The 19,285-nt window shown below is 39.1% G+C and overlaps 1 protein-coding gene across 1 annotated transcript in view; it reads left to right on the top strand.

The window, feature by feature from the left end:
- LOC117394969 (macrophage mannose receptor 1-like) overlaps positions 1 to 18,470 on the top strand; it is a 35,447-nt gene extending 16,977 nt beyond the window's left edge. Inside the window, exons 14-30 of the mRNA XM_033993760.3 lie at positions 4,990 to 5,074; positions 5,724 to 5,868; positions 6,458 to 6,496; positions 6,956 to 7,119; positions 7,380 to 7,447; positions 7,885 to 7,985; positions 9,037 to 9,176; positions 9,269 to 9,383; positions 10,441 to 10,613; positions 12,061 to 12,169; positions 12,435 to 12,667; positions 14,002 to 14,167; positions 14,836 to 14,988; positions 15,308 to 15,424; positions 15,814 to 15,975; positions 17,163 to 17,198; positions 17,501 to 18,470. Of these exons, the coding sequence (XP_033849651.1) occupies positions 4,990 to 5,074; positions 5,724 to 5,868; positions 6,458 to 6,496; positions 6,956 to 7,119; positions 7,380 to 7,447; positions 7,885 to 7,985; positions 9,037 to 9,176; positions 9,269 to 9,383; positions 10,441 to 10,613; positions 12,061 to 12,169; positions 12,435 to 12,667; positions 14,002 to 14,167; positions 14,836 to 14,988; positions 15,308 to 15,424; positions 15,814 to 15,975; positions 17,163 to 17,198; positions 17,501 to 17,742 (2,248 nt within the window). The 3' untranslated portion in view covers positions 17,743 to 18,470. The remainder of the gene's footprint in view (positions 1 to 4,989; positions 5,075 to 5,723; positions 5,869 to 6,457; positions 6,497 to 6,955; positions 7,120 to 7,379; positions 7,448 to 7,884; positions 7,986 to 9,036; positions 9,177 to 9,268; positions 9,384 to 10,440; positions 10,614 to 12,060; positions 12,170 to 12,434; positions 12,668 to 14,001; positions 14,168 to 14,835; positions 14,989 to 15,307; positions 15,425 to 15,813; positions 15,976 to 17,162; positions 17,199 to 17,500) is intronic.
- Positions 18,471 to 19,285: the final 815 nt, after the last annotated feature.

Below are 19,285 nucleotides of genomic sequence, written 5' to 3'. Positions count from 1 at the left end.
TAGAAATAAAAACAGGGCCAAAACCAAATGCCTTCAGTGTATGAAACAAATACTCATGGTCAACTCTGTCAAAAGCTTTTTCCTGGTCAGTTGAAATTAAACCAATATCAATATTAAAAAGTTTGGACACATTAAAAAGGTCTCATATTAAAAACAAGTTATCAAAAATGGATCGCTCCGGTACACAATAGGATTGATCCTTATGCACCACTGATCCTATTTGTGTCCGCAGCAATTTGCCAGCGCCTTGGAAAATATTTTGTAATCCGAGCACAACAATGAGACAGGGCACCAGTTCCTAAGGTTGCAGAGGTCTCCTTTCTTGGGTAGCAACATGATTACTGCCCTGTGGCAGCTCAAAGGCAGCTCTCCATCCCGGCTGCACTCCTGAAGAACCTTGTAAATGTCCTGTCCGATACAGTCCCAGAAACATTTATAAAATTCAGCTTGCAGTCCGTCGATCCTGGGTGCTTTCTGGTTGGAGAGCTGCATGACGGAAGCAGTGAGCTCCCGGAAGGTTAGCGGGGGGTCCAGCCTGCGCCACTCCTCCTCACTCGCTCAGCCCCTGATGCAATCGCTCCATCTCTTCCAGGTCACAGTTCTCAGCCTTATAAAGATCACTGTATAAATCCACTGCAGCATGCCTGAGCTCTGCAGGGCTGGAGACCTCTGTCCCGCAGGGCAGCCTCAGACAGCTCAGCTGCTTGCGCTCCGCTGTCTTCCTTTCCAGGCTGAAGAAGAAGGCTGTGGGAGCATCCATGTCTTTAAGCTCAGTGAAACGGGCTCTGAGCAAGGAGCCCTTCACCTTCTCCTCCAGCATACTGCCCAGGTGCTGCCATCTCTCCTGCAGGCCCCGGTATGCCTCCTCACAGCGCTGGCCACCCAGCTGCCTCTCAAACTCCACAACCTCACTCTCTAATTCACTGACCACTGTATCTACTGGCCTGGTGACACTCTGGGTGTACTGCTGACAAAATACTTTTTAATTTGGATCTTTCCGATATCCCACCACTGTCTCAAACTGGCATACTTATTTTTTCCATTTCTCCAATTCTACCAAAATAATTTAAAATAATTGGTGAATTGTTTGTCTTCCAGTAGTTTTTTTGTTAAAGTGCCAGTAAGATTTTGAATGTGTTTTGGTGGGTAAAGATATAGTAGCAGATACAAAGTGATGATCAGAGATAGAGTTGGGTGAAATACTGCATCTAATGAATTTATTTATGTGATGCTTTGGTGTGTAAAACCGATCCAAACGTGCCCCTGGCAGCTGATTTTGATTGACTTTAATCCATGTTGCTGGTGGGATGAAAATTCCTCCAGATGTCAACCAGGTCAAAAGTGTTTAATACAGTGGCCAGCTCCCTAACAGATTGGGGATTGGGCTCCCTGTGGTTTCTATCATTGATAAAATCCATAGTGCAGTTAAAATCCCCTCCCATTATGAGGACATGACCAGTATCACACTGCCCCAGTACCTGACTCAGCTTTTAAAAAAATAAAACTCGCTCCACTCGCTCCATTTTATTGTTGAGCAATCTATTTTTACCAATGGAGAGGATTATTTAGGGCTCTTTTCCATCTTCCTCTTCGCCCTCCTCGTATAGCGACATCTCCTCCTCGTCCACCAATTCCTCTGCCTCTGCTGCCACTGGCTCCTCCGCCACCGCTGACTCCCCTGGCTGAGAGGAGCCACCCAGGACAGGATCCCCATCAGAGCTGGCTTGAACTCCAGCACTGCCGACTCCCCCTGTACAGCTAGGTACTGCCATTGGGTCCGACAGAGATTCACCTCCGCTGACCCCACCCGATACCTGAGCCTGAAATGCAGGATCAGTGGGCTGGGAATCACCTTCATCGCCCTCCTCTGCCCGGCTGCTCTGTCCCACTGCAGCGAGGGCTGAGACCCTCCGCCGCTGCTGTAAGAAACCATAGGTCCCCAAATTGACTCCCCCTGCCCGCCATGTCGGCAGCAGCAGAGGACGCCTTCCTCTCTTTCAGCCGCCGCTTCTTCCCCACCACCTTGAACTCTCCCTCCTGGTCAGCATCAGCCGATGCTGTAGCAGCCTCTGGTTCGGCTGCAGACTCGCTGCTGGCGGGCTGTTGCTGGGCTGAGTCGCCCGATTCCAGTCGCTCTGTCTCTTCCACCTGCACTCTCTGTACCACCACGGGCCCCTCCCCATTGCCACTGCTACTACCACTCGGACCTGCTTCTGCGTTTAACTGTGGGCATGAATGTTTGAGCTGCCCCTGTTCCCCACAACGAAAACATTTCATTATATCTGTACTTGCAAACATTACATAGTCCCTGCCTTCAATGTTAAAACGCCATGCAACATTTAAAACAAGCTTAGGATTGTTTAGAAGCACAAAAACCTGTCTTCTGAAAGACATTACATGTTTAATTTCTGGTGCCTCTCAACTATGGCGTTATTATTATTATTTGTTTATTTAGCAGACACCTTTATCCAAGGCGACTTACAGAGACTAGGGTGTGTGAACTATGCATCAGCTGCAGAGTCACTTACAGCTACATCTCACCTGAAAGACGGAGCACAAGGAGGTTAAGTGACTTGCTCAGGATCACACAATGAGTCAGTGGCTGAGAAGGGATTTGAACCGGGGACCTCTTGGTTACAAGCCCATTTCTTTAACCACTGGACCACACACCCTCTTATTATCAATAAATAATCAATAAATGGGGGAATATTTGAAATAATAACTAGTCAAAGGTGTAGATAGGGGCATAACTGAAATTAATGAACCATTTATAACAAACTCTTCTTCCACAATTTTACTGACCAGATTTTCTTGACTCAGGAAAACAACCATTGCTTTGTTCATTCGTGAGGCAGATTTGATATAGCCAAACCCAACTGACATTCCCACCACCAACAACACGTCCTCCATGGAGACATCGGGGTCAGGTGTACACCTGAACCCGTGTCTTCAAGTCAGCCCCCCCTGTTCCACCCGAGTGGGAGCCCACCCCCGGGTGCACAAGCTGACTAAAACGTTTGCAGATATTAAACTTATATAGAAAGTATATATATATATATATATATATATATATATATATATATGTTTATTTAAACTATTTTAAAGTTACTAATACAGCTCACTGCTCACACAGTTCACTGCTCCTTGCTCACAAGCCCCTCCCACAATCCAGAGAGAGAGAGAGAGAGAGTATGTGCTTTGGCAACACAATTCAAAGTGAATTTGAATTTGAGAGAGAGAGAGTGAGAGGGGGAGAGAGAGAGTGACAGAGAGAGAGAGAGTGAGAGGGGGAGAGAGAGTGAGAGAGAGAGTGAAAGAGAGAGAGAGCTCTATATCCAAGGAGAATTGAGATCCAACAAGATACTCACCAATCACTAGAAATACTTAGTTGTAGCTTATTATTAAAATAGTGAGTTTTCAGTTGATCAATTACTTCCAGTGGTTTGCAGAAGTATTTTTTTTTATTCAAAGCTGTAGTGGTTAAACTGCACACTGTTATATGAGGAGGAGGTTAAATGTCAGCCAAACTTGCAAAGAAAATGTACAAAATGAAATTTACTGATTGCATAAGTATTCAGCCCCTTAAGTCAGTACTTGGTAGAAGCACCTTTTTCAGCAATTACTGCTATGAGTCTTTTTGGATAGGTCTCTCCTAGCTTTGCACAGTAGGATGGTGAAATTTTTGCCAATTTTTCACGGGAAAATTGCTCCAGTTCTGATAAGTTTGTTGGGCATCGTCGATGGACTGCAATCTTCAAGTCACCATAAATTTTCGATTGGATTCAAGTCAGGACTTTGACTGGGCCACTCAAGAACATTAATTCTCTTCTTGTTCAACCATTTTGGCTTTGTGCTTCGGGTCATTGTCCTGCTGAAATGTGAATTTCCTCCCCAGTTTCAGAGTCTTGGCTCACTCAAGGATTTGCCTGTACTTTGCACCATCCATTCTCTCCTCTATCCTGATAAGCTTCCCAGACCCTGCTGAAGAGAAGCATCCCCATAACATGATGCTGCCACCACCATGCTTGACAGTTGGGATGGTGTTGACTGGGTGATGTGCAGTGTTGGGCTTGAGCCAGAATTTAGACCTGAAAAGTTCAATTTTTGTCTTGTCTGACCACAAAACCTTTTTCCACATGTCTGCAGTATCATCTACATGTTTTTTTTTTTTTTTTTCGCAAACTCTATACATGCTTTAAGATTAGGCTTTTTAAGTAATGGCTTCTTCCACTTCTTAATGATGGACTTCACTGTGTTGAGAGGGATAATCAGCGCCTTTGAAATTGTACCCTTCTCCTGCTCTGTGCCTCTCTACCACTTTATCTCTGACTTGTTTCAAAAGCTCCTTGGTCTTCATGGTTGCTTTGTTGGATCACTATGTGAGTTGCAGCTTGAAAGTCTGTATATACCTGAGGGAAATTATCTACAAGTTAAACCACTTTGAGTACACACAAGCTGAAACCATTTCACTAATTTTGTGACCTTTCAAACAAATCATTTGCACCTGAGCTGATTTAGGGCTACAGTAGCAAAGGGGTTGAATACTTATGCAACTGAGATTAATCTGTTTTTCTCTTTAAATCTTACTTATTTATATTCTATATGCATTTTTTAACTTTTTAAATGTGGTGTTGTTTGTGTAGATTCTACATGTAAAGTCTGATTTGAAAGCGTCCTGGAGTATGCTCAGGTGCCAACAAACTGTGAAAACTTTGCAGGGGGGTGAATACTTCTGCAAACCACTGTGTATATATATATATATATATATATATATATATATATATATATATATATATATATATATATATATATATCAGGACGTTTTGGGCAAAAGCCCTTCTTCATAAATGTTCCACTATATATATATATATATATATATATATATATATATATATATATATATATATATACTGTATAGATAGATAGATAGATAGATAGATAGATAGATAAAACAATTTAAAAAAACTAAATATATTCTGATTTTTCTAGCGGATTCTTTTACAATGAAGCTGGCTGGATTGGTTTAAACATATTGGATTCCACTGCTGGTCACGTGTGGAGTGATGGCAGTCCAGTAAGTCATTAATATTACTGCAGTGATAAAGACTAATGCCCGGTGCTGTATCATGAGATTAATGACCAAGGGAAGCATAAAGAACCGAGCGTCAGCAAGGTACTTCATGCAGCCGGGGGTCAATCATTATGTTATGATTTAGTCAAATGATATATTAATATGGATTAAGAACATCTAAAAAAGCTGTCAGCAAGCAAGCAGTAAGACTTCAGAAAGCATGGGGTAGAACGGAGATAATCGAATGCCTCAGGTGTGTCGTGTCTTCAACCATCCAAACCGTGCGCTTGTACTGGCATATTTACATGGTTTGGAAGTATTTTCGACATATCCGAGCACCTTGTCCACCCAAACCATAGTGCAAGTGCCTTTAAATAGTTTAAGGCAGAACATTGAGTTTGTTTTTGATCATATACCTTAAATTAAGAGCTTCACTAAGCAACATCGCTTGTCTGCGGTGCTTGATCGATGTAGCATGAACGTTTTAAGGTGTACAATTGTATGCGTTTTGGAGCCAGGTAAAACAAGTGTCTGTATTTTAATGTTGATCATTTTACTTTTCAATAAAGCAGGCGTAAACACAAAATGATTTACAGGTTCCCTTGACTTTGTTTTTTTCACACTGATGTAAACCTGTGCCTATATTTTGCAGGCGTCATTTGAAAACTGGGGCTACGGAGAACCCAATAATTACAACAATGCTGAGCTTTGTACTGAAATGTCAGTTTCCTATCCGTTGTCTTGGAACGACCGTCACTGTGAAAGCTACACAAACTGGATTTGTAAAATTCGTAAAGGTAACGTTTATCAGGTCATCATCATCGCAGCTGAGCTCAGAAGGAAATGTTGCCATTTATACAGTCATGGGATTCATTTGAATGTTTATGCTGTGACAATTCGCTCTGGTGTCTGTTTGTGCTACTACAATCTTTCTACAGTATGTGCAATTATTTGACCTGCATGACTGTAAAAAGCAGCACATTGCATCAGATCAAACAGCGACCTATACTGTACAATTCAAGGTGAATGTCATAGAGCACCTCTCTCAAGGGCTATTCCAAAGCTACAGTTCTTTATTGAATTCCTTTTTTAAGAAAGGAGAAGGAAATGAGAAGCATGCGGCTTGAGAGTGCTTAGAGACATTGGATTGTATTACTTGATTGTTTTGGCTCAAGTGTGCTATTGAACATAGTACACAATAGAAATGATCTGTAACATTTATGCTTCATTATACGATTTACATTTGTTTATCCATTTAAGGTAAACGTTTTTGGGCAAATATGCCCCATTATTTAACGTTAATTATATATACCAAACTAAAATGTATAATGCCATACAGGTAACATATCTTTAAATTATCTGATGATTTACATGTTCTTTTTACAGGAACTTTGTTAAAACCTGCCCCCACAATTTCCGAACCAGGTAGGTCAATTATCTTATATTATCGAATTTGTTTTGCATACTTTGTTATGTAAAATATATTAGAGCATGTTATATCCCGACATTATACTCCCAGCTCAGAAAACATACATATATTCATTAAGAAACAGAATAACCTTATCCTGTCATTACTGACAGTTCTGGATGAGGAGTTGTTGTTTTCACAGATAACAAGCATGTTTGGTAATGTTGATGCAAATGATCAAGTAGCAAGGCGGTCAGGTGGGTGGGGTCATATACATTTTGAAAGAGGGTATAGCAAGGTGGTCAGGTGGGTGGGATCATATACATTCTGAAAGAGGGTAAGTAGCAAGGTGGTCAGGTGGGTGGGGTCATATACATTCTGAAAGAGGGTAAGTAGTAGACACAGTTTCCCTGTGTGACATTGTTCCAGTTTTTCCATTTTGTTTTATACAGTATGTTCTATATATTTTTCCACAGTATATAATTCCACAGAAGATGGCTGGCTTGTGTACAATGGATCTCAGTATCGTATTAATACCGAATTGCTTCCTATGAAAGAAGCTAGAGCTTTCTGTAAGAAGAATTTTGGTGATCTGGCAGTAATACAAAGTGAATCTGAAAGAAGGTTTTTATGGAAACTGGTAAATATCATTATTACGTTTTAATCAGAGTTTGTAGCAATACATGTACTCTAAACGCTGATAAAATAATATATGCTTTAAGCAATCAATACACATTAGCTGTAATTAGGCATTTTATTTCACCCTCTTAATGATCACATTAGCACTCATGTAATATATATATATATATATGTATATATATATATATATATATATATATATATATATATATATATATATATATATATATGGACATATATATAATTTTTTTTTTTTTTCAGATCTCAAGGGATGACAATTATGAGCAATACTACATCGCCTTATCTGTTGGTCTTGATAAAACAGTCCAGTAGGTACAAATAACGACTGCATAAAGCATGTATTTCATCTTTAAGTCTTGACAAGATCGATAGAGAAGTTAATAGTATAAAATGTATTTTTAAAAGACTAATAGTCAGTTTCTGAAAAGGTTGGTAAATATATAAAGGTGTTGTCCTTGTAATATGACCTACACAATGCTGTTTCTGCTGTCAGCTTGCTAACTATGGCCATTTCGCTCATGCTGGGTGTATTGGCCATTTCATATTTTTTCTACTGGGTGGTCTTGAAGTGGGAAAGGTAGTCTTATTTAGGGTTATAAGAAGTTGTGCTTCTTGCTGTTTAATGATGTAACAACTATATACACATCCTAGTGATGAGAAAGAAGGTTAATTCCATTTCAGTCTTAGATAAATACTTTAATGTATTCAAATATAACAAAACTGAGGAGATTTGCTTGTGTTCAAGGTGGATGGATGGATCTCCAGTGACATATGTGGCTTGGGAACAGCATGAACCTAATTTTGCAAATAATGATGAAAACTGTGTAACAATGTATAGAGGCATGGGTAAGTGTACTTCAAGTCAAAATCAAACTGAACACCTATAAAATAAGATACAGCCATCAATTAACTAAATGAATGCATATTTGTAATTGTTCTGCAAAGGACAGTTCTTGCATATTTGTTTGCACCTGTACCTGAAGTTCAACTCACAAAGTGACCCACCTCAGTAAAATGTGGGTTAGCACCTCCAGTAGCTACAGAATAAAAGTATATATTTTTAAGCCAGTGTGCATCATAGTGTAGCATTCTGTCGTTGTAAGCAGAGCAGTCCTTTACAATGAAAGGCAAATTTGTGATTTTTGACACTTCCCGGTGCAATTGGACAATGGAACAATACTGATAAGAGAACTGTGGGAAAGTGTGTTATTGATATTGTTATCTCAATTCTAATGAGGTTATTTTCCCTGAAATGAAGATTGAACCTGTGCTTTCAATGCCAAGAAGCTGTAATCCAGAGTTACCATATGACTCTGTTCACTGGGACAGTTTGGCACAGTTCAGGCTTTTCAACTCACAACACAATTGCATTCTGGTACGTTTTACCTGTCCTTACCAGAATTCATTGAGAGTTGAAAAGCCTGAACTGTCCCAAACTGTCTAGTGTACATGGAGTCATATGGTAACCCTACTGTAATAGCATTAACATTTTATTTGTTATGCACACCTTAAGTGCATAATAAATAAAATGCACATAAAGTGTGCTTTGCTGGCCTGCCTTGTCCTACATCTCCACACCTGCAGAATAGAGATTAGAGCTGCACAAACTGAGTATTCAATTATTCAGATACGCTCTTGACAATTCCAAGTGAAACAAATGAAGAAGCAGCTGCTTGGATTTGTGTCGACTGCTGTTCTCCACAGGCTTTAAGCAAAGCAGCAATCCACACAAATACAAGCAGCTGTTTCTTCACCTGTTTCACTTAGAATGGTCAGTTAGCCCAATCAACGCCAATGACCCTCACCTGTGGACAGCTTATCCAAATAATGGAATAATTGTTTCACGCAGCACTAACTGAGATCGAATTAGTACTGAGTGTCTCATTTTGTTTTGCAGGATTTTGGAATGATATCAACTGTGGCGAGTCATTTCCTTCTATATGTAAAAGAAGTGAAACTTTTGTTAATACCACCATGGGCCCCACAGTTCCTCCTGTTGGAGGATGTCCGGCTGACTGGTTATCATATCAGAAAAAGGTAACAGCTCAAAAGATTATACAGCATAAATACTTAAAGGGGTGGATGTATGGGTTGGTGTTAAGTAAGACAGCTGTTTTATATTCTCCTAGTGCTACAAAATGTTTGGTGTGAATGATGCTGACCGAAAGACATGGACAGATGCAAGAACTCTCTGTATAAACCAGGGTGGAAATTTGGTTTCCATTGCAAATGCAAAACAGCAAGGTATGTAACATGATAAGATTAACAGCAATGTTAACTGTGCCCCTGTGTAACCAGTTCATTTGACACCCTCTGTTAATGTCGTTGTTTTCCTCTTAAGTTGCCCACAGCTATATTTCTCTTTTAAAACTGTGTTTGATAAATACAGTAGGGTATAATTAAAAAAGCTATATTCACAATGGTTGTATGACTGGGGTATATTTGAAATGACTATATACATGAAAATGAAAGTTAAAAGCCACTTTATATCTCATTCAGTGTTTTGCTCTGTTATCATCTGCTATCTATCAGATTTTTTTACTTTGCATAAAGACTGCATTCAAGTACAGATATTACTGTAAGAACCCCACTTTTTCCTATCACTAATTGGTTTCACAATATTTCTCATTGGTCCTGGTTATTTGTACTGTATGGTGCAGATTTCTTTAAATGTTCTGTCTCTTATATCTGCTACCTGTATATCAGTGATAGGTCTTACAGCAGAATTGGGCTTCCTCATTGACACTAAAGAACGCAATTATTGTTAAGTAGTTTCTGGATCTACAAATGATTGATAATGAACTGTTTCCAGGTGTAATATTTTGCACGCAGTTGTAAAGGGCAGTGTTGTGTGATAGATTCACTGCTGTTATGGATTCTGTCCTGTCCCCTGGTGGTGAGATGAGGTTAAAAGCTCTAAAACTAGGGATGCATTGTGGTTAAGATGCTCGCTTGCGGTGTGCATGGTCGCTGGTTCGCCTCCAGCCTCCGCCCTGTTACCCAGTTAAACCAAAACTCTTTCATAGAACATGAGGAGATAATAAGTTATGCAAAAACCTGTCTGGTTCTTAGTAGCTACAGTAATGGATCCCACTGACTCCGCAGCAACCACTTGGCTTGATATCCCATCCCATAACCCACCAGGGGAGGAGCTAGGATACTCCAGAGCTATATGGACAGCTGCCATTATGACACAGGGGTGGTGTGAGGGTGCACTAGTTGCAGTATGCCTAGCTGTATTTCCATGAGTTTGATTTCTTTGAATATCCATATCAGTTGTTTATTCTCTCCCCCTCTCTAGCATTTCTTACATCTCAACTTCTGGATTTGCCTGTGGATGTATGGATTGGGTTAAATGACATCAACGCAGAGATGCGCTTCCTCTGGACTGATGGGATGGGGGTTTACTACACTAACTGGGCTAAAGGCTATCCAGTTTCAATGCCTCAGGGCAGATTTACTTATGGAGACGAGGTAAGCATATCCTTTTGAACAACTTCTTATTGTGACGGCCGAATAAGAAAGAGCTGAATTTTTTAAGTAGAGAGAAACGTTTCTGGAACAGTATATGCAGTTGAATGACTATAGGTTCTTGTACACTGTATTTGAGCAAGCTTAAAGGACCATGCAGTTGTAATACCATATATTCTTAACATGTGCGAGCAATACTGTGCAACCAAACACAAGAAGCATTTAAGTAATACATACAACAGGGAAATGATAATACAAAAACAATGAGAGGAAAAAGGCAATAGTTGCAAATATACAATACAGTACATCAAACAGCCTACCTGAATGCGAAGAATGAGCATAAGTGCAAATATCAATCATTTAATTTACAAACGCTATACATACAAACACACAAATCAAATAACAGTATTACATATAGTTGCATGTAAGACAGCAATGCTCAACATTTTGTTATCCACAAAGAAAATCACAGTAAGTCAACCTGGTAAGTATGTTCCATAACAAACGTTAATTCTAAAAACATTTAAAGTTTTAAAAAACTATTTACCTAGATCGGTTTCACTCAGGTCACAAATGTGCCTGCCTGCAGGTAGTCAGTTTATACAATTTGGAAGATGTGTGCAGTTAGACTCCAAGTTCACCAGTCTGCCCCCTGCTGGACACACATCCAAAACACTCAATTCTACCTGGCTGCATTATTTAGGAAAGTCATACATTTGTTAAAAAGGTAAGGCTTCAGGTTCGGAGAGACAGTTAAATATTCTTTTAAAGTGCAGTGCATTCTGGTACTTGTAGTTTTGGGTCTCTCAAAGTTAACCCTTTCGGTCCTGAATTATTTTCTCAATCTGACCAAGGAACAGGACAACATTAATTTATTTATTTATTTTAAAAAACATCTGTTTATACACTAACTCAGACTGAGACTTAGGAGTCCCATGAGGTTCCAGCGTGATTTTCGATGGTATGTGTTACCATACAGCACTAAGATAAGGCGAGACCTTGAGGTCCGTCCAGGACTGAAAGGGTTAAGTAGCTTCAAAAGTAATTTTATTCATGTTTAAACTTTTTTTTTTTAACCGTATTATGATGTTCATGTTTTTAGATGATCTGACTTCTATTTCACCAATATTTAATCTATTATTTAAATAATACCTTGTGGTCGTTGACTTTGACTTTTGTTAGTGCCCTTTTTATTATGCAATTATTTAAGAACATAAGAACATAAGAAAGTTTACAAATGAGAGGAGGCCATTCAGCCCATCTTGCTCGTTTGGTTGTTAGTAGCTTATTGATCCCAGAATCTCATCAAGCAGCTTCTTGAAGGATCCCAGGGTGTCAGCTTCAACAACATTACTGGGGAGTTGGTTCTAGACCCTCACAATTCTCTGTGTAAAAAAGTGCCTCCTATTTTCTGTTCTGAATGCCCCTTTATCTAATCTTGTCTATTTAGGAATATGACTGTGTAATTATGACAAATGGGTTGACCTCCAAACTGGCTGGGCAGTGGAAAAATGAGGATTGTCTTGCAGTGAAAGGCTTTATTTGCCAAAAGAATTATGGTAAATATTGTAATATTTATATACATCTAAAAAAGCACTTAAATTACCATTGTCCAACTGACATGAATTATTCAGGCTCATAAACTGGCCTTGATGGGCTTTTTCTCATTCTCAAACTTTTCTATTTGTATGCTTTCCTGTTACTATGAGATTCAACCTTTTTATCTTTCAGAAAGTGTTCCTTTTCCCTCTGTCTCTGAAACTCGCTGTGCATGAAGAGCAATATTGCTGCCGGCTAAAATCCTTTTTGTCTTATTTCTTCCAGATCCTAATTTCAGCAACCCACCAACAACAGCACCACCCAAGGGTTATGTCCAATTTGGCACAAGCTCCTATAGAATAATAAAGCAAAAGTTAAAGTGGGATGAGGCTCGGAGACAATGCAAAGCAGAAGATGCAGAGCTGGCCAGTATTTTGAATCCTATGATACAGTCCTTCATTATGTTACAGGCAGAAAAATATGGAGAACCATTGTGGATTGGATTGAACAGCAATGTGGTAAATTACATTGACATTATTATTACTTTAGCATGATGAACAGTATAAAAGAATATGTGCCACTAAACGTATTTTTAAATACATATATGTTGCTGAAGCTATAAGGGATGCACACTAGTAAAGTCATACTACATCAATACATGTGTTACAAATTGTAATAACATAGTTATTATATTTCATTGCCGCTAATTGTGGCACAGGGTAAAATGAATTAGTAGATGATCCATGGTGTAAAATGCACACAAAGGAAAATATACTAGGAACTGCCAGTGCAAGAGAGACAGTGTACAGTGGTTAAGATTTGGGATTGCAGACAGCAAGGCTCCCAGTTCCGCCCAGCCTCCACCTGTATATTGGGTTGTCTCGGCCTGTCGAACTTGCATTAGCGATAACAAATTCCTACCACGTACAGAATGCTAAGCAGATGCCCATTTTCTTTCATTTGCTTATTTCATGATTTGATGGGCTAAATAAAGAAATCGCAAAACACTTTACAACAGTCCAGAAATATGAAACTTCATTTGTCACAATGGGCTTTAAATCAATCAGCTGAAGGAAAGCTTTTTTTTTTTTAAATCCCTTATCCGTTTCCTACCATTTTTTTTAGATCTTTTGGGTCTTTGTTTTTTAAACTTTAATTTGTCAAATGTTTAAACCACAGCGCTGTTGGTTTAAAAAAAACCCCAAAAACACAATGTTTCTTCAGGGTATCTAATCACTTCCTGTGCAGTCAGTCACATGGCTTGATTGCAGCTAGACCATTGGAGTGAAACCGAGCTGCACCCAAGAAGTGATTTGGTACCAGGAAGTAACAGAATATTTTACAACAGTATTAAAGTATAAAATACATGCAAAGAACCAAAGGATTACCAACAGAAGAAAGGGTTTTAAAAAGCATTGTATAGCCTTGCTAGCACTCCTTTAAAGCTGTATAACCAAATGTAATAATGGATGCATATTGTAATATTAGACCTACGTCATAAACCTTGCCACAAAATATAATGACAACAATGCAAATGCACAGCAATCAAAATGGTTAACGCAAAATGTAAGGAATAAATAAGGGAGGGTGAAACAAATCTGTTTTATTTGTGAATAACTTGTTCAGTGTGATTGCAAACGTTATACCAAGCTGTGTGATATATAATACAGAATTAAAATAACATTTCCTTTTCTTTTTTTACACATGTTTTAAATGCCTGCATCTTTATCCTACTGTTGTTTACTCATCGTCAAAAGAAATCTCCACAACTATATTCCAGTGTATTAAAATCACTGCTGCAAGAGAAATGTTAGTTCCCTCAAGTGTAGTCTATTGTCTTTATCTTTTTCAGACTGAAGGATATTTTAGATGGACTGACAGCTGGAGACTGAGTTATTCCAGATGGGCACCTACAGAGCCTAGCAATAACATTGCATGTGTTTACATGGACAATGATGGAACATGGAAAACGGCTCCCTGTAGCGACACTTACTATTCAGTGTGTAAACAGAGTAAAGGTAGGACACCAACATGATGGTACCTGTTCACTTACTATTCAGTGTGTAAACAGAGTAAAGGTAGGACACCAACATGATTGTACCTGTACACTTACTGTTCAGTGTGTACACAGGGTAAAGTTAGGACACCAACATGATGGTACCTGTTCACTTACTGTTCAGTGTGTACACAGGGTAAAGGTAGGACACCAACATGATTGTACCTGTACACTTACTGTTCAGTGTGTAAACAGAGTAAAGGTAGGACACCAACATGATTGTACCTGTACACTTACTGTTCAGTGTGTACACAGGGTAAAGTTAGGACACCAACATGATGGTACCTGTTCACTTACTGTTCAGTGTGTACACAGGGTAAAGGTAGGACACCAACATGATTGTACCTGTACACTTACTGTTCAGTGTGTACACAGGGTAAAGGTAGGACACCAACATGATTGTACCTGTCCAATTTCTACGGCCTACCTTTTGAACCACAAACCATCTGTAACATGCAACTGTACCTTCAAGAGGTGTCAGGGTTTGTCTGCAGATCACAATTGATACGCAGAGGATGAGGTCATTAATACAGAAAGTGTTTTGAGGTCACACATATGGAGGAGGGAACAAACTTTCGGGAACCAATATTAGTTGAGTAAAATGACCATGACACCAGTTTGCCTTTCCAGATAACCCTCCAACTGACCCCCCTCAGTTACCTGGTAAATGCCCAGAACCAAAGAAAAGAAAAGTGTGGGTCCCTTTCCGTGGCCACTGCTATTTATTTCAGTCTGCATCCATTGATAACTGGCCCCATGCTTCCATGGAATGTCTACGGATGGGTATGAATGTTTGTATTTGTACTTTTATTATTTTATTGTTCACTTGCTTATTGCTGCTTTTAATATTTATCAATGTTTTTATCTATGTATAGAGCTTTTGATCGATTTATTGTGAAAGACACTATATAAATAATAGAGTGATTAATTGATCATATTGACTCCAGAATAAACATGTAAATTAATGAATGAACGAGAAAATACAGATGCCATTTTTATGTAGTTAACACACCGTATGTCCTCCAGTTATGAAAACGTGTGATTGCAAAAGTCTGTTTGATAAATAATGTATTCATGTCATCTTTTTGTTTGTGTTTAAAAGGCGGTGCTTTGCTGAGCATTGAAGACACTGCCGAGGCTAAATTCATAGAAGAGAACATTGAAATACTGCAGGACAGGGTGAAATCGTTCTGGATAGGACTGTATAAAAATGTGGATGGTAAATTGGTTTGCATGCACAACTTCTTTTAAATAACTGTCTCTGTATTTAATGTATTTTTTGTTAGCTTTTCCAAATTCCAAAGATTTATTTAAATTAGTTAAAGGGTAGATAACATATTTTGGTGTTTTTTGTTTCTGCTCAAAGTGCCTTGAAAATGACCATTCGGTGATAGTTTGTGGGAACTTCTAATAGACATCAAGCTTGCCACCATGCAAAGGACCATCCTGGTGCCTACACCAAAATTCAGTCTGCACTGTTTTCAGCTGCTAGGTACACCAGCAACAGTGCCTCATTGGCATGCAGTGTTCTACATGGGCTGGTGTACAATACACATAAACACAGACTTGCTTGCCCTTGATATCTGTGTATTTTGTGTCTTGTTTCAGGGAATTGGTTATGGATCGACAACTCTGTGGTGGATTATGTGAACTGGAACGCAGGAGAATCTGAAAAAAGCAAAGATTGTGTTGAGCTTCATACTGTCAGTGGAAAGTGGCACAATCTAAATTGTAACTCTTACAGAGGATACATCTGTAAAACATCAAAGAGTAAGTGACATTACCTGACTTATGTTTGGTACAATAAAGATTATCCTATAAAGGAATATAAAAATGGACAAATTAGTGTCCTACTAATAACCATTATGTTGTGATACATTATTTGTCTAGTAGGTGGTGCAGCTATCAATAGAATGAAAAATCTTATCTTGAATATTAGATCCTAGTTTCATTGTGTGCATATCTTTTAGATTCTCCTGCCATGAAGATTAATATTTCCCACCCAACAGAAAAATATTAGAATATATCCAGTAATAGTTAAACAGAGAAACGGTGTCTTCAAAAACTTCACAACTAACCTTTCTTCAACTGGTTACCTAAAGCCCACACCCAGGCGTCTTTCTTTCAGCCAATGTGAGAGGCTCTTTTGCACTGCCATTAAGATAAAAGGCTACAGATTGGTTTATGGGGTATTTATTCTCATATTTTTATCACATTCTCCCCAGTTGTTTTGCTACCCAATTTTGACATGATCAATTCAGATCAATGTGACCTCAGTTCCCATAGTCAAGCCAATTGCCTTTTTTCACCCGTCGAACTTGTGCAATAGATATTACCAAGAAATCGAGTCCTGGAGGCATGCCCCAGGCTTGGAGGTCTCCTAGACTCTGCAGTTGAGTCCTGGAGGCGTGCCCCAGGCTTGGAGGTCTCCTAGACTCTGCAGTTGAGTCCTGGAGGCGTGCCCCAGGCTTGGAGGTCTCCTAGACTCTGCAGTTGAGTCCTGGAGGCGTGCCCCAGGCTTGGAGGTCTAGACTCTGCAGTTGAGTCCTGGAGGCGTGCCCCAGGCTTGGAGGTCTCCTAGACTCTGCAGTTGACTGATCAGTACAGTGGTCTCTGAACAATGTTGAGGTGAACTAGCCCCAGACAACTTGGTGCAAAAGCCAATGCAGTGCTCCCTGTGAGTCCCCTTATAAACGTTTACCACAGTATTTTTGCACTGTAATTTGGCAGTTTCCCCATGCATGGTTTTACTATGCATTTACCATAGCTTACCATGTTTAAGATGCTTTACAATACTTATCTATGCTTTACCATGCTTTTACTATGCTTTATTACACTTTGCTGTGCTTTTACTATGGTAGACTTTTATAAGTGTCTCCAGCCAAGCTCGCCAACTCAAGCCATGCTTTTTGTGAGTGATGGATATTAATGATGCCTTTTGATTTTATTTTTTTTAGTTATTGAACAAACTGAGAAGCCCCCAACACAGGAAGGTTAGTAGATGAAGTTTCATGAACAGCTTTGCCATGAAATAGATTGCATTTCATTAAAACTGGTCACGATGTAATTGTTCTTGTCAAGTTTAAAGCATAGGCAGCTCAGCTTTTATTCTAGCTTGCTGGTTTATGAAAGTATATGTACTGCATGTAAGAGCACTCAACATTTTTTTCTTGAATTCAGTTTTCCAAAGTACATCAAGGTTATCAAAATATTCTAGTTATGTTAGCCTTAGTCTATATTTATAAGAATATGTAAAATGTTGATGAAACTTATGTTCTGTACTTTTTTCTTTTAGCTCGCAGATCTGAAGAAAAACCATCGCATGGTTACACTGGGATTGTGGTGGCCGTGGTACTCCTTATCTTAACAGGAGCTGGACTGGCAGGCTTTTTCATTTACAAGCGGGGGCGTAATCCTCCATCAGAGGAGAGCAACTTTGACAACACTCTTTATTTCAATACTGAAACTTCACTTGGAACAAATGACACCAAAGTCCTAGTAGCTAATATTGAGCAGAATGAACAAGCAATCATTTAGGCTATATAAAAACGCATACTTATGTGTGTACTGTCAAGGACACTTTACCTTTCTCTCCTCCTCTGCAATTGCCTTTTTTTCTAAACACTTTAGAACAGAAATGACAACACCTCAGACACAGATGCTGCTTCTTTTCCTGTGGATTAGTTTAAAACCTGTCTAATGTAAAACCCAACATACTATCTACTACTAAAAAGACAATTGCAATGATTCCTGTTTTAGTATAGCTGACTCACCTTTAGTAAACTACAAGTGAACTGCTTCGAAATTAGCATTGTGCTGATAATATTCTAAGAATAAGTTTAAAAAACACAGTGCTCAGTATCGTATGTTGGGTTAAACGTATCATTGGTAAGAAAAAGATGTACAGGCAATTTCTAATACAGTGCTCATCCTTTATAACGCTATAGTGGGGAGCCATAGTTAAAGACCGTGCTGTTTGTGTTCCACCTTATAACGAGTATAAAAGGGCTACTGTAATGGCATTATGGAGCAAATGGGAGCCAGGACTCTACCTTGTTATAACCGATTCCACACTATAACAAGACGCGTTATAACAGGTAAGCACTCTATTGATCTGATACACGGTTTCCTTTTTTTTTTTTAAATGTCATGTTTCTGTTTATTTCCATTTACTGAATTATATTTGTTTGATCAGATCTGTGTCAGGATTTACTTTGTCTGCATATGATAGAGCTGTGAATAAAAATGAATTTTTAAACAAAGAAGTGTTCTTTTCTTACAAAAAAAAACAACAACGTACAAACTTTCTTGATGACATTGCAAGGAACATTTATATACACATTAATAATGACCATGCGCATGTCTAAACTGGACTGTGATACGTCACTCCTCATAGTGTGATCCCAGCTTCACTGATGAGACATCTATCCATTTAGTTACAATGCAGTTCAGTAGATTTCAATTCTTCTGGAAAGCGCACCATTGGATTTCATGAAGTTACTACTGTTTCAACATTTCCCTTACTACTTTGTTTGCAAGCAAGCTCCAATATTGAGTTATTGTCCTGTTTCTCTAAATCTCTGTTCAAAATGCAACTTGCACTGTCTTGTACTTCCATTTCCCAGTCCGTTTCCCCAATGTGTTGGGAGCAACAGACTGCACATGTGCTGCTAACCCCTCCAGCTCATTTTGAGCATCTGTATAGGAATAGGAAACACACCTATTCTATGAATGTGCAGGTGGCTTTTAATTATGTGCACTTTAGCACTGCACCGCTGACTAAATTAAATAAAAGCTTGTGTGGTCCAGTGGTTAAAGAAAAGGGCTTGTAACCAGGAGGTCCCCGGTTCAAATCCTACCTCAGCCACTGACTCGTGTGACCCTGAGCAAGTCACTTAACCTCCTTGTGTTCTGTCTTTCGGGTGAGACGTAATTGTAAGTGACTCTGCAGCTGATGCATAGTTCACACACCCTAGTCTCTGTAAGTCGCCTTGGATAAAGGCGTCTGCTAAATAAACAAATAATAATAAATACAGTTGACTTATAGGCTACTCAGGATAATACGAATTAGTGGTATATT

This window comes from Acipenser ruthenus, chromosome 3 (assembly GCF_902713425.1).
Source record: "Acipenser ruthenus chromosome 3, fAciRut3.2 maternal haplotype, whole genome shotgun sequence".
Classification (NCBI taxonomy): domain Eukaryota; kingdom Metazoa; phylum Chordata; class Actinopteri; order Acipenseriformes; family Acipenseridae; genus Acipenser; species Acipenser ruthenus.
The sequence above is the reverse complement of the archived record's forward strand: the minus strand, read 5'-3'. Positions and strand labels throughout refer to the sequence as shown.